General features: G+C 54.1%; 1 protein-coding gene across 7 annotated transcripts in view; it reads left to right on the top strand.

Moving 5' to 3' along the window:
• The window catches only part of JADE2 (jade family PHD finger 2), a 51,595-nt gene that overhangs the window by 34,961 nt on the left and 3,965 nt on the right, over window positions 1–12,669 (top strand). For 5 of the 7 annotated variants that reach the window (XM_010844509.1, XM_010844507.1, XM_010844506.1 and 2 more), the window contains 3 exons: window positions 7,480–7,597; window positions 10,465–10,593; window positions 11,854–12,663. In XM_010844509.1, the coding sequence (XP_010842811.1) occupies window positions 7,480–7,597; window positions 10,465–10,593; window positions 11,854–12,662 (1,056 nt within the window). In that variant the 3' untranslated portion in view covers window position 12,663. Of the gene's footprint in view, window positions 1–7,479; window positions 7,598–10,464; window positions 10,594–11,853; window positions 12,664–12,669 lie in introns of those variants that run through there. The other 2 variants (XM_010844511.1, XM_010844512.1) reach the window with 2 other exon arrangements.

Genomic DNA, 12,669 nt, shown 5'->3' with positions numbered 1-12,669 from the left:
AGGTGCTGTTCTGGCCTCTCCTCTCCTCTCTGGGACATTCATTTCTAGGGTTCTGGAGCATGAGGGGTCATGTCAGGGTGTCTTCTATGGACACACACACACACACACACACACGCCTACCATCTCCCAGACCAAATTAGGAAGCAGCAGGGGGGGAAGCATTCTGGGGGCTTTGTGTGACTTAAGGCAGCTACTTTGCGTATGTCTCAGTTGGCAAGGCTGTAAAATGGTTAGAGCTACTCAGCATCTGCTGAGTACTGGGGTAAGGGGCAATGAGGTGGAGGCTCTGAAACTGGACCCAGCTTCTCTACCTTCCTTCACCCCCATATGCATCTGCCCTGAGGCCTGGTCAAATGGAAATGGCCCTTTTGGCCTGGGAGGAAGGAAGCTTATTGCCTGGAAGCCAGCCTGCAACCAGAAGGTAGGGGGCAGGGAGATGATCACCTGTCCACAGTGTCAACCGGGACAGAAAGCAAGGCCACCTACATTGCGATCACCACTTCCTGGGCAGCCCAGCCTCCTGCCCCATGTGGCAGGGCCCTCAGGGACAGATCCTTCTGAGACCAAAGCTGCTTCCACACTTGTCCTCAGGCCACCCCCAGGGTCTGCAGTACACAGACCCTGCTTTTAGCCCTCCTGTTTCCAAATGACACATCATGTCTGACCTCCCTGATCTCTGCTGCTCAATACGTGTCTGATCCTGGCTGGGCTGCGTGGGGTGGTCAGGGGACAGGCCCACCTATTGAACCATCATCCTGGAGAAGGAGCTGAGAAGTTTGTGATGCCATTCCTGATGAGCAGTGGGGCTATAGAGAGCCTTGGAGGAATATGTGTTTTCTAGAGTTGAGCTGAATTTGGACCTGAAGAGGGGAGGGGCTCGTCAGAGAGTTGTTGGCTTATTGTCTGTTCTGTACTCTTCCTGGGCAAAAGTACTCCCTCCTCAGTCCCCCAGCCTCTCGAGCCCATTGTCAGCTGGTGCAGGTGAGGCCAGGGGCTGAGGGTGTCACCGGCTAGGATGCTGAGGCAGTTGTGGGATCCCCACCTCACAGACCTCTCTGGCTGGGGCACAGAGCCCTCCCAGGTCAGGTGTGAGTCAGTCCACGCTGCCCCCAGGAGGAGGAGGCAGGGCCAACCTTGCAGTCTGTTCAGCTTCTGAGGGCTTGGGAGGGCCCCTGCTTCTCCAGCAGCCTCCAAGCCAGGCTGAAGGGCAGCAGCTGAGTACACAGCCCTGGCAGGCTGAGGAGAGGAAGTTAGGCAGCCATGAGCTCCATTGACCCCCACTCCGATCCAGCCTCAGAACCTTTCACGGCCACGCGTTGGTGACTTGAGTGAGTGAAGCAGGCCGAGAACTGTGCCACGGGGGAGGCTTTCTGCAAAGACCCATGACTGTCGGTGGCCTGTCCAGCAGGCTCTGTCTCTGACCATGGCCCCGTGCCAACAGTCAAGAGGATCCAGCCTGTCACTGGGCACCAGGCCAGCTTGGGCTGGGTCCATCGGGGATTCGGGGGAGGAGTTGAGACTGAGGCTGTGGATAGCCTGGATTTGCATCCAGTTCCAGCACTGCCCAGCTCTGTGCCTTCTGAGTTTCACTTTCTGCTTCTCCAAGTTTCAGTTTCCTTGTCTGTGAAATGGAAATAAGAGTCTAGCTGACCTTGAATCATGGGAAATTTGGCAGGGACAGGGCTTAGCACACCACCCTCCCTTGTCAGTGGTGATTATTGTTGCTGTTCTGACTCTTAGCTGATGGGCTGCTCGGAGGGAGGGCTCCAGGGAGGACTGAAAGGGCAGGCCCAGGGCTATGGGCCAGGAATCCTGGGTCCTCCTCAACTGATTTGCCTCCCAAGGCCAGGCAAGACTTTTGCTGAGAGAAGCCACCAGCATGAAATCCCATTTTATGCTTAGCCTAGACGATATGCTTTCCTCAAATTTCAGCCTTAGGCCTTGGCCCTGGCAGGCAACACAGGAAGGCCTGGCTACCGCATCCTCTCAGAGTTGTTCACAGCTGACAGAAAAAAAAAATTGCAGTACTGATGAGCAGCGATCAACCTGACAAACACTGGCTGGTGTCCCCTAGCAACCGGGCTGGCAGTGTGGGCTGCACGGGGCCTCACTTACTGCCTGTGGCTCTGGACCTGATTACCAGGAGTTTATTAAAGGTTTTACCTGGCCTGAGAAGAGTCGAGAGGGCAGGAGCGGCTCTCAGACAGTGGCCTCAGAGGATAGACGTGTAGGAACTCCCCCTGGCTTCCACGTCCGTAGCTCTCCCCCAGAGACTTGGCCCTGCCTCCCCCATGCTCCACATTTTCCTTGTCGGTTGTCACACACCATTACTATCTTCAGCGCCTGAGCTGTGTCTCTTTGACCTCCTACTAAAGCCGAGTGGGCAGCTGTAGCCTCCAGCCTCTAGCTTCTCAACCCCATGGCTTGCAACTCTGGGACTTTTCCACCCCGTTACCCGCTCCACCCACTCAAGCCCTCTCACCCGCTCCACCTGCTTCCGATCAGTAGCCCCAGATCTCCAAGCCCCCTGTTCTCCCTGCTCAGTTCCTTCTCCACTGTCCCCTGCTTCCTCACTCCTGCCCTGTGGTAGTAGCTCACTGCCAGTCCCTTTGCCTGTGCAAAGGGCACATGCTGGGCAGAGCCTCACCCAGTAGGAGCCACTCTGCCAACCAGCAGAGATCTTATAGCAGTGAGTGGGTGAGCACCCCAAGGTGCCTGCCAGCCAGCCTTGATAAAAGCATTAGCTAGCAGCATTCTGGGCTCTCCTTCTACCACCTGTTCCCACCCTTGCCCCCACTCCCTCAGGACGCCCCCTTCTCTTAGCAGACCTCATCCTCTATTCCTCAGACCAGAACCCTTGCCCACTAGTGCCCTCTGGACCCATTCTCTTCCCTTTGCTCTCATGTCCTCCCCTTCCTGCCCCGCACCGGGATCTCTTTGTAGCCCACACCCCACAGCACACGAGTGTCTATTTTTTCTTCATCCCTCTCTGTCTCCAGGATTGCACCAGTGCTTGAATCCATTTTACTTTCTCCATTTTCAAAAGCAAGTCTTCCCTCCCCCACATCCCTCTAATCATCGGTTTCTCTACCCTCGTCCCTGTCTTTCCTTTTCTGTCATCCCTCACTGTTCTTATCTCTTTGCTTCTCACTCTTGGAGCTTCCTTGAAGCAATTTACTTCCAATATATTGTATTTTTAATACCTCATTTCTATGTACCATAGTGGCAGGCCAGCCCCCTGCCACTACCATATTCTAAAACCTTCCACCAGGGCTGCCAGCAGCCTCCGTCTCTCCCACTTCTCCACCCTTATCCTCCAGCCTCCTCAGCAGTGGTCGCCACAGTTAAACATGCCCTTGGTCTTGAGATACTTTTCCTGTGGATGCTCTGACCAGACTCCCCATCCCCGATAATCCAGTCCTGCTGCTCCCTCTCTGAGTGTCCCTTGGTCCCTGCGGTCATTCACTGCACTAGGCTTTTCCTCTCATTGCGCCTCTGCTCCACAGCTTTACTCCCCATCAGGAGGCTGGCTCCATCCCACACCTGCCTCCCAAGCTCCAGCAGCTCATGCCCAGTATGCTCTGCTCCTCCTGTAACCTCCCTAGGCTCCATGAATGCCCCTACACTGGTCCATTCTAGCTTAAGGTAACTGGCTGAGAGTCCTCCCTGCCTCCTGCCCTCCTTAGCGCACGTCCAGGCTGTCTCTGCCAAATTTGCTGTTATCAAAACAACTTTATCAAGGGAATTCCCTGGTGGTCCAGCAGTTAGGACTCTGCACTTCCACTGCAGAGGGCACAGGTTTGATCCCTGGTTGGGGAACTAAGATTGCATGGTGTGGCCAAGGAAACAAAAAAAACCTTTATCAAAACATAAAACCTGCTTTTATTACTGATCCCTGCTCTAGTTTTGGAGGACTCTTATGCTCACTTTTATGCTGTTTGGTGTTTGTTTTATCATTTTCTTTAAAAATTGGAGTGTAGTTGCTTTATACTACCGTGTCAGCTTCTGCAGTACAGCAGAGTGAATCAGCCATGCATGTATCTGTTACCCCTCTTTTTTGGATTTCCTTCCCATTTAGGTCATAACAGCACCAAGCAGAGTTCTCTGTGCCGTACAGTAGCTTCTCACTGTTTGCTTTGTGCATACTAGTACATTTAGGTCAATCCCAATCTCCCAGCTCATTGCACTCTCCCAGCTTTCGCCTTTGGTGTCCATACGTTTGCTCTCTACGTCTGTGTCTCTATTTCTGCTTTGCACATAAGAACATCTCTACCATTTTTCTAGATTCCACATATATGCTTTAATGTGCAATATTTGTTTTTCTTTTTCTGATGTACTGCACTCTGTGTGACAGTCTTTAGGTCCATCCACGTCTTTGCAAATGACACAGTTTTGTTCCTTTTTATGGTTGAGTAGTATTCCATTGTGTATATGCACCACATCTTCTTTATCCATTCTTCTGTTGATGGACATTTAGGTTGTTGCCATATCCTGGCCATTGTAAACAGTGCTGCAGTGAATATTGGGGTGCATGTGTCTTTTGAATTATGGTTTTCTCTGGGTATGCCCGGGAGTGGGATTGTTGGATCATATGGTAGTTCCATTTTTAGTTTTCTAAGAAACCTCCATACTTTTCTCCATAGTGGCTACACCAGTTTACATTCCCACCAACAGTGCAAGAGGGTTCCCTTTTCTCCACACCCTCTCCAGCATTTATTGTTTGTAGATTTTTTGATGATGGCCATTCTGACTGGTGTAAAGTAATATCTCACTGTAGTTTTGACTTGTATTTCTCTAATAATTCGTGATGATGAGTATCTTTTCATGTGTTTGTTGGCCATCTGTATGTCTTCTTTGGAGAAATGTCTGTTTAGTTCTTCTGCCCACTTTTTGATTGGGTTGTTTGTTTTTTGTTTTATATTTATAATCAGAAAAAAGCAATGTAAGGAATCTAATAGCCTGGGTTGGCTTCTAAGATGGTTGCAGTACTTTTCCCCAAAAGCCGTCATGGAAGAGGAATTTTATAGCATTTAGTTACATGTAGCTATGTTACCGAGAGTCTTAGGAAAAATTAGAGGAGTTGGTGATTCCATAGTGAACTGGGAGTAAGGGGTAGCAATCTGTTTGGATTCTCACAGAATCTTCTATAGCAGAAGTCTCCAGACATTACTGATTGTGTAGTGTATGTACCCTTATCACGAAAAAAATTGAGCATTTACCTCCAATATATTGTATTTTTAATATCTGATTCATATCTACCATGCTATATTGTAAAGCATACATAATCAAAATTTCTAATAGGGCCAAAAAAACCCCACTAGAATATTATCTTCCTATATGTGCTGAGCTGTCAAACTCAGTACCCATGCAGCTCACTTTGGAGCTTGGCAATAGTTCTCAGATGCTGTGGTGCTGTGTAAAATATGTATTTGAGGGCTCCACCCCCAGAGAATTTGATACTCCCCCAAGCCTGGGAATCTGTGCTTTTAACCAGCCACCCCATGGATTTGGGTGTTAATCTTCACCAGGAATTCATTCCAGCCTGCCTTGAGAAACCTTGCTCTAATGTTTCTGAAAGTAAAAAAAAGAAAGAAAACTACATCTGTATTTAAATAGGAAGTAGTCCTGATCTGGTTTTAGGCTAGATATATTGACTAGTTTGTTTTCAGGCCCCCAAAGTAGCCATGCATCCACACAGCCGCCTTTAGCCCCACTGTCCCTATGCGTGCTCAGCCACATGACTGCTGGGAAGGAAAGAGACCAGAATATGAGGAGAATGAGATTGAGTTGCTTAGATGTGATGGACAGGGAAGCCTCCTGGAGGTGACCCTGGAGCCAAGCCCTGAAGGATGAGGTCCTGCCTGTCTTCCCCTTTCTCCGGGGAGCCTTCTCACCACCCCCAAGTCTGGATCAGGGTTGCCTGGTCCTGTCAGTACTTGGTCAGCAGCTCTCTGCCCTGCTGAGCAGCAAGCCCTCAGAAGAAGGGGACTCTGGTGGGACCTCTCGCAGCTGAGCCCAGGGACCAGCACAAGCCTGTGCCTAGAGATGTGTAGGAGGAGGTTGGCTGGAGGGACGTCCTAGGGAGTCCAGGATTTGTGAAGAAGTCAGATGGTGCCAGTGTGCTGGAGCAAGGGCTCACAGGCTGGGCCAGGTGGCTGCCCCTTGGGGAGGTGCTGACCACAGGAGAGCCTGGTATTCAGTCTAGGCTGCGGTGCATAGTGGTGCTGAGAACCCATGCAGAGCCTGTCCTGTGGAGGCCTGCTAGCCTGGCGCAGGTGTTCTGGGGTCTCTTTCACAGCTAGGCTCAGGGAGCAGGGGAGGAGGTCTATGCCAACAGGGAGGTCTGATCATGGCTACTCCAGGGTGGGAGAAGTCATGGTCACAACAAGAGGCAGGGGCTCTAGAACCCTCAGGTCATGTCCAGGCAGCTTAAGGCTATAAATACCGAACTCAGCCTTGAACACAGAACCCAGCAGGAGGTAGAACCTGGTGGCACCCAGGATTCCGATGGCCAGATGTCCCTTTTGCTGGAGACTGTGACCCGATCTGAAGACAGTGCCAGAGCAAGTGGTGTCCTGATGGGGAAGAGGCCTGGACTTGGTCCCAGAGAGATGATGTACACTGAGAACAGCCAATGAGGGATGGCACACGGGGTCAAGGTACCAGGTGGACAGGAAGCAACATTCTTCAGGTGCTTCCAGGCCAGCTGCAGAGTTGGCCCTGTCCCATGGGCTAAGCAAGATGATGTCCCAGGCCCCAAGAGGCTCTTCCTAGCTGGCCTAAGGTAGTCTGAGAGGCCCTGCCCTTCCCCCAAAGGAGTTCTGTCTCTGGCAGAGTGAACGTGGCCGAGTGCACATGGGGCCTTGAGCAGAGCAGCTGTGGACCCGGCTCAGGGCCAGTGCAACAAGTGGACAAGGGTCAGCTGCAGGCTGGGCTCCAGTGCATCAGGGACTGCCTCTCTACTCAGAGCTCTTCTGCTGGAGCTCTCTCATGTACCGGTCATTTGTGTCTCAGGACAGGAGGTGGTTTTTGCCCGGGTGCTGGTGGCTGAAGAGTTTCGTTGATGTGTAAGAAGCCTTGGACAGGAGGCTGAAGGATGGACTTGGTGACCTTGTCAGGCCGTGACCAGCCTTGGGGGATTTACATACAAGGGAGAGCAGTCATGTTGGAAGGGCCTTGGGCAATGGCATGACTCAGCCAGGAAGTGCAGGCCTAGGGAAGGAAGGCAGAACTGCCAGCCTGACCTCTGCAAACGTACTCCCTGCCCACACTGGCTTCACTGCGGGCCCTGGGGCCAGGACTGTGCTTGGCCCTGTATTTTAGATCAGAGAATTGCAGCTCAGGACTGAGAATGCATTTGGGGCCTGGTTATTGATTCCCAGATATCCTGGGCAGGTTAGGCAGAGTGGCCCCCCAGCGTTGGGAGGTTGAGGTGGTTGCCCATGAGTAAGGTGGAAAATCTCTCTTGTGTTTCCTCAGGTTAGAAATCTGTGCTACATGGTGACAAGGCGCGAGAGAACGAAACATGCCATCTGCAAGCTCCAGGAGCAGATATTCCACCTGCAGATGAAACTTATCGAACAGGATCTGTGTCGAGGTAGGCGCTTCCCCTGCCTGCCACTGGCCACCTCTCGTGAGCACACCCTTGAGGGGGCTGGGTTCCAGGGAGCTATGTGTCTTCAGAGCCTGATGGGGCATGTGTACGGGGTCAGGGGCCACTGACCCCACCCTTACCCTCTGCACCCAGTTAGTGGACCAAGGCAGGGGCCTCCCAGGGTCCTGGGTGTGTGTTGGCAGGCAAGGAGCAAAGATGTGATGTGGGCATCAGGCCTACCCTCAGGGAGCTTTCTGGTTCACGGGGCTCTCAGGCAGTGCGGGGCCCATTGTGGTCCAGGAGTGAGTTGCATGTAAACAGGTGCAACCAGAAGTCTCCGTGGCTCTGTTTTGGCTCCAGGGCAGGAAGGGACCAAGCTGGCAAGCTTCCCTGAACCCCTGTGTGCCTGTGTGTTGATTTTAAAGAAGGCAATTGCCCAGGGGTGGAGGAGGAACTATGTGTTCCTTCTCTCTGACCCCAGCTGACAGGATTGAGGCCCTGTGCCAATAGGTTTTTTTTCTTCTTTCTTAGGCTTTTACCATCACATGCATTTAACAGATCTGGAAATCAAAGGTTAAAGAAGCTCTGAGAGTGATCTGTCTTGTTAGTTGTGGATGTTGCCAGACAACAGGGTTCTTTGTGGAGTGTGAACATGTTCAGGAGGGCAGTGCTTAGTGCAGAAGATGGTGCTCTGATGTTGAATTCCATGCAGTAAAAACAGGTGGATGGAGAGATTGTTAAGCCAGAGGCTGCCACTGCAGGTAGAGCCTGTGGGTTGGGCTAGGCCTGGAGCAGAGAAAGGAGAGTGGCTGGGCCACCACCAGAGTCAACAACTGAGGACCTTCTACTGCCCCATCCCTGCCCCAGAAACCAGCATTGCCCGATACAGATGCTGCATCACGACTGTTTAGAGGTCAGGGCTCATCGTGCACTCCCAGGACTAGGGCAGCTTAGATAGGAGGCCCCCAGACCTTCCCAGGCTCCCTCTTGTTTGTCATTTCCTTGATTGAGGGTAGACAGAATACTGGGCTCTGTGCTGGGCACAGGGGTACCCTGCCGTGGACTGAACGGACAGGCTTCCTTTCCTCATAGAGTTCACTATCTGGAGAGACAAAAGAAGGTGGTGTCTGGGGGGCTGCCAGGGGTGCCAGTGCAGGGACAGAGCTATCAGGGATGGCTTCCTGGTGGTGGTGACGCTGGAACATCTCAGGCTTCCTGGGGCTCACACGGGCCTTACATCCCACTGCAGGAAGGCAATGGAGAGTGGCGAGGCATGCAGTGCCCTTAGGCACAGGATTCCAGAAACATGGTCAGGAGCTCGGAGGGTCTGCATTCTCGCATTGAGTCTGAAGACATTTAGGCAATGGCACCCCACTCCAGTACTCTTTCCTGGAAAATCCCATGGACGGAGGAGCCTGGTGGGCTGCAGTCCATGGGGTCGCTAAGAGTCGGACTCGACTGAGCGACTTCACTTTCACTTTTCACTTTCATGCATTGGAGAAGGAAATGGCAACCCACTCCAGTGTTCTTGCCTGGAGAATCCCAGGGACGGGGGAGCCTGGTGGGCTGCCATCTATGGGGTCACACACAGTCCGACACGACTGAAGTGACTTAGCAGCAGCAGCAGCAGACCTGAGCAGCAGCAACAGGCCATCTTTTGGTCAGGGCAAGGAATTTGGAGAGAAGACTGGTTTGCCTCTGCCCGAAGCCGATGCCCTCAGTGTTTTGATGCTTCTTCCATAGGGTGGGACATGGGCTGCAAGTATATTGCTGAGGTCTGTCTGGCCAGGAGCCTAGAGAAGGCTTCCCAGTGGTGGTGATACTTAGGCTGTGAACAGAACCAGGGGAGGGACAAGGAAACCATATATTTGGGGACCTGGAGGTGAGCTTGTCTTGTTAGAGGAACTGGAAGGACCCTGGCATAGCTGCAGCCAGGGCAGGAAGAAAATGTCTGAAGTGACACTAAGGGCTTGGAGGGTCAGCTGTGTAAGGTCTGTGCCCTTGGGAGGAGCTCAGGCCACAACGAGTGTGGTGGGGGACTTGGAAGCCTCCCTCCAAGTATCTAGCTGCTGTCCCATGTGATAGGTGAGAAGACTGAGGCCTAGCCCGAGGTTACACCTAGAATGAACAGCAGAGCTGGGCAGAATCCTGGAGTTGGGCCCATGCTCCTCCACCTTCTCTTGAACGCTTACTCAGGAAGCCCTCCAGCCTCTGGCTGAGAAGCTACGAGGAGACTCCTGGCAGCTCCCTACCACAGCATGTCCCTCCCCTGCTCTGTTTCGTTCTGTGACTCCGCAGACCTATGTGGTCCTGGACTAGAAGGGTGTGAGGGCCAGGTGTGTACCCCGAGTCTCCCATCAACTGTCTAACCTCCAGAGCAGACAGAGAGCAAGGCAGGGGGCTGACCCCTGTGTCAGGAGGGGAACCCAAGGCTGTTGACCCCTCAGTGACCTATCCACCTTCACCTCCATGGCCTAGCCCATGAGGCCCTGTCCTGTCCACTCACCTCCAGCCAGCCTTCCTGCCCACTAGGACTGTGTCCTAGGATCTGTAGTCCGTAGAGGTCAAACTGCGGCGCAGGTCTGTAGAGTGGTCTTCCCCCTCCTCGTGTCGCTGAGCCCCGCACCAAGCTCCTCAGGGACTCTTACCCCCTTTTCCCACATCAGCTATTCCCTGACTCGCTGGAGCCACAGTTATCCTAGGTCCCACGTGGGTGGGACCTACCCACCCTGCGGAGGTGCAGGGGAGGTGACCTAGAAGGTGAGACACCAAGTGATGGGGCTCTCCTGGGATTCCACACAGGGGTCTTGGTTCTGTCTGGCCTGCTTGGGGTAACCATCTCCCTCCTGCTCTCTCTTTCCCTGATGCAGAGCGGTCTGGGAGGAAAACAAAGGGCAAGAAGAGCGACTCAAAAAGAAAAGGCCGCGAGGGCCCCAAGGGCAGCCCCGAGAAGAAAGAGAAAGTGAAGGCAGGGTCTGACTCAGTCCTGGGGCAGCTTGGTGAGTGGCCTGGTGCACACAGCCAGACTCATACCATCACTGCACTTGCAGCTCCCCGCCAAAGGCCACGGGAACCACCAGCATCCTTGCTGCAGAGTGGGAGGCCAGGAGGGGTCGGCAGGCCCTTCCATGCCCAGGCACTCCCACCTTCCAGGTATAGAGGAGACTGAGGTGTCGGAGCCCTAGCTGGCCTCCCAAGGGTTCCTCTCGTAGACTAGAGGCTGGGCCCAAGAACTTCTCCCTCTAGACATCCTGGCCCTTCAAGGAACCCTGTGTCATGCTGTGGGGTGAGGGCCTACCATAATTCTCTGTCCCTGTCCCCCTCTGCCAGAATGTCCTCAAGTAGGCCCTCCCTTCATCCCCTGCAGACTTTCGGGGAGCCACCAGAGACCCCCACAGGAGTGGTGTTTGCCCAGCCCATCACTGTCACAGCTGTCTGTCACAGACCTCTCTACTGCTGCCCCATTAAGCATGGTATCCCTAGAGGGGCTCTTGGACTTGGGCTTTGTCTCCCAGGATGTCACATGCTTCCTCTAGAGCACTCCTCAGGGAAGGGGCGTGCTCTAGAGGAACACCTCACCACTAGCGTGGAAGCCACACTTCACCTCTAGCATCGAAGCCCGAGGTCACCTCTAGCATGGAGGCCCCAGGTCATCTTTTATTTCCCTCGGTCTCAGGAAGGAGACAACTTGGTATCTAATGGGAACATCAGTGGCCACCTTCCAAGACCTCAGTAAAGGAAGGAGAGCCCATAGCTGGAGCTGGCCCTGACGGACACCCTAGCCAAGACCTTGCTTTGGAAGCTCTGGAAAGCGACACTCATGAAAACCCAGCGCCCCCTGGTGACCAGAGGGCTCCTTATCCCTTAAGCTCCCAGGATGATGCTATGTGGGGTGGTGAGCAGGGCTGGGTGTGCTCCTGTGCAGTCACCAAGGGCCCTCGCTTAGTTTAATGCTGTACTGTAGCCACTTTGAAATTCTTAATAATTTTTGAATAGGGAACCCACATTTGCACTTTGTACTCTGCTCCTCAAACTATGAAGACAGTCCCCAGGAATAGGACATCTATCTGGGGAGAAGGGTGTTCAGTGTTCGCAGGTGGGATGGACAGAACAGGTTAACTCAGCCGGGTCTAGCACAGAGGGAAAGAGGGAGGAAGGTCCGTGATGGTGTGCAGGGCAGGGTGGGAGAGGGCTTCCTAAAGGAAGGTGGGACACATACCTGCTGGCATCTCACCTGCCTCTTTCCTCCCCCTGGCCAGGTCTGTCTACCTCGTTCCCCATCGACGGCACCTTCTTCAACAGCTGGCTGGCGCAGTCAGTGCAGATCACCGCAGAGAACATGGCCATGAGTGAGTGGTCGCTCAACAATGGGCACCGCGAAGACCCCGCCCCAGGGTTGCTGTCTGAGGAGCTGCTGCAGGACGAGGAGACACTGCTGAGCTTCATGCGGGAGCCCTCGCTGCGACCTGGCGACCCTGCCAGGAAGGCCCGTGGCCGCACCCGCCTGCCTGCTAAGAAGAAACCACCACAGGACGGGCCCGGTTCACGGACGACTCCAGACAAACCCCCCAAGAAGCCCTGGGGCCAGGATACTGGCAGCAGCAAAGGGGGTCAAGGGCCACCTGCCAGGAAGCCACCACGGCGAACACCTTCTCACCTGCCGTCCAGCCCTACAGCTGGGGACTGTCCCATCCCAGCAGCTCCTGAGAGCCCCCCACCACTGGCCCCCGAGACCCCAGAGGAGGCAGCCCCAGTGGCTGCCGACTGTAATGTCCAAGTGCCTGGCCCTACAGCGAGCCCCAAGCCCTCAGGCCGGCTCCGGCTGCCCCGTGAGAGCAAGGGAACCCGGAGATTGCCAGGTGCCAGGCCTGATGCCGGGACGGGACCGCCTTCTGCTGTGGCTGAGAGGCCAAAGGTCAGCCTTCACTTTGACACTGAAACTGATGGCTACTTCTCTGATGGGGAGATGAGCGACTCAGATGTGGAGGCTGAGGACAGCGGGGTGCAGCCGGGTCCCCGGGAAGCAGGGGCTGAGGAGGTGGTCCGCATGGGGGTCCTGGCCTCCTAAGTCACCC

This window comes from Bison bison, unplaced genomic scaffold (genome assembly GCF_000754665.1).
Source record: "Bison bison bison isolate TAMUID 2011002044 unplaced genomic scaffold, Bison_UMD1.0 scf7180017864203, whole genome shotgun sequence".
NCBI lineage: Eukaryota > Metazoa > Chordata > Mammalia > Artiodactyla > Bovidae > Bison > Bison bison.
The sequence above is the reverse complement of the archived record's forward strand: the minus strand, read 5'-3'. Positions and strand labels throughout refer to the sequence as shown.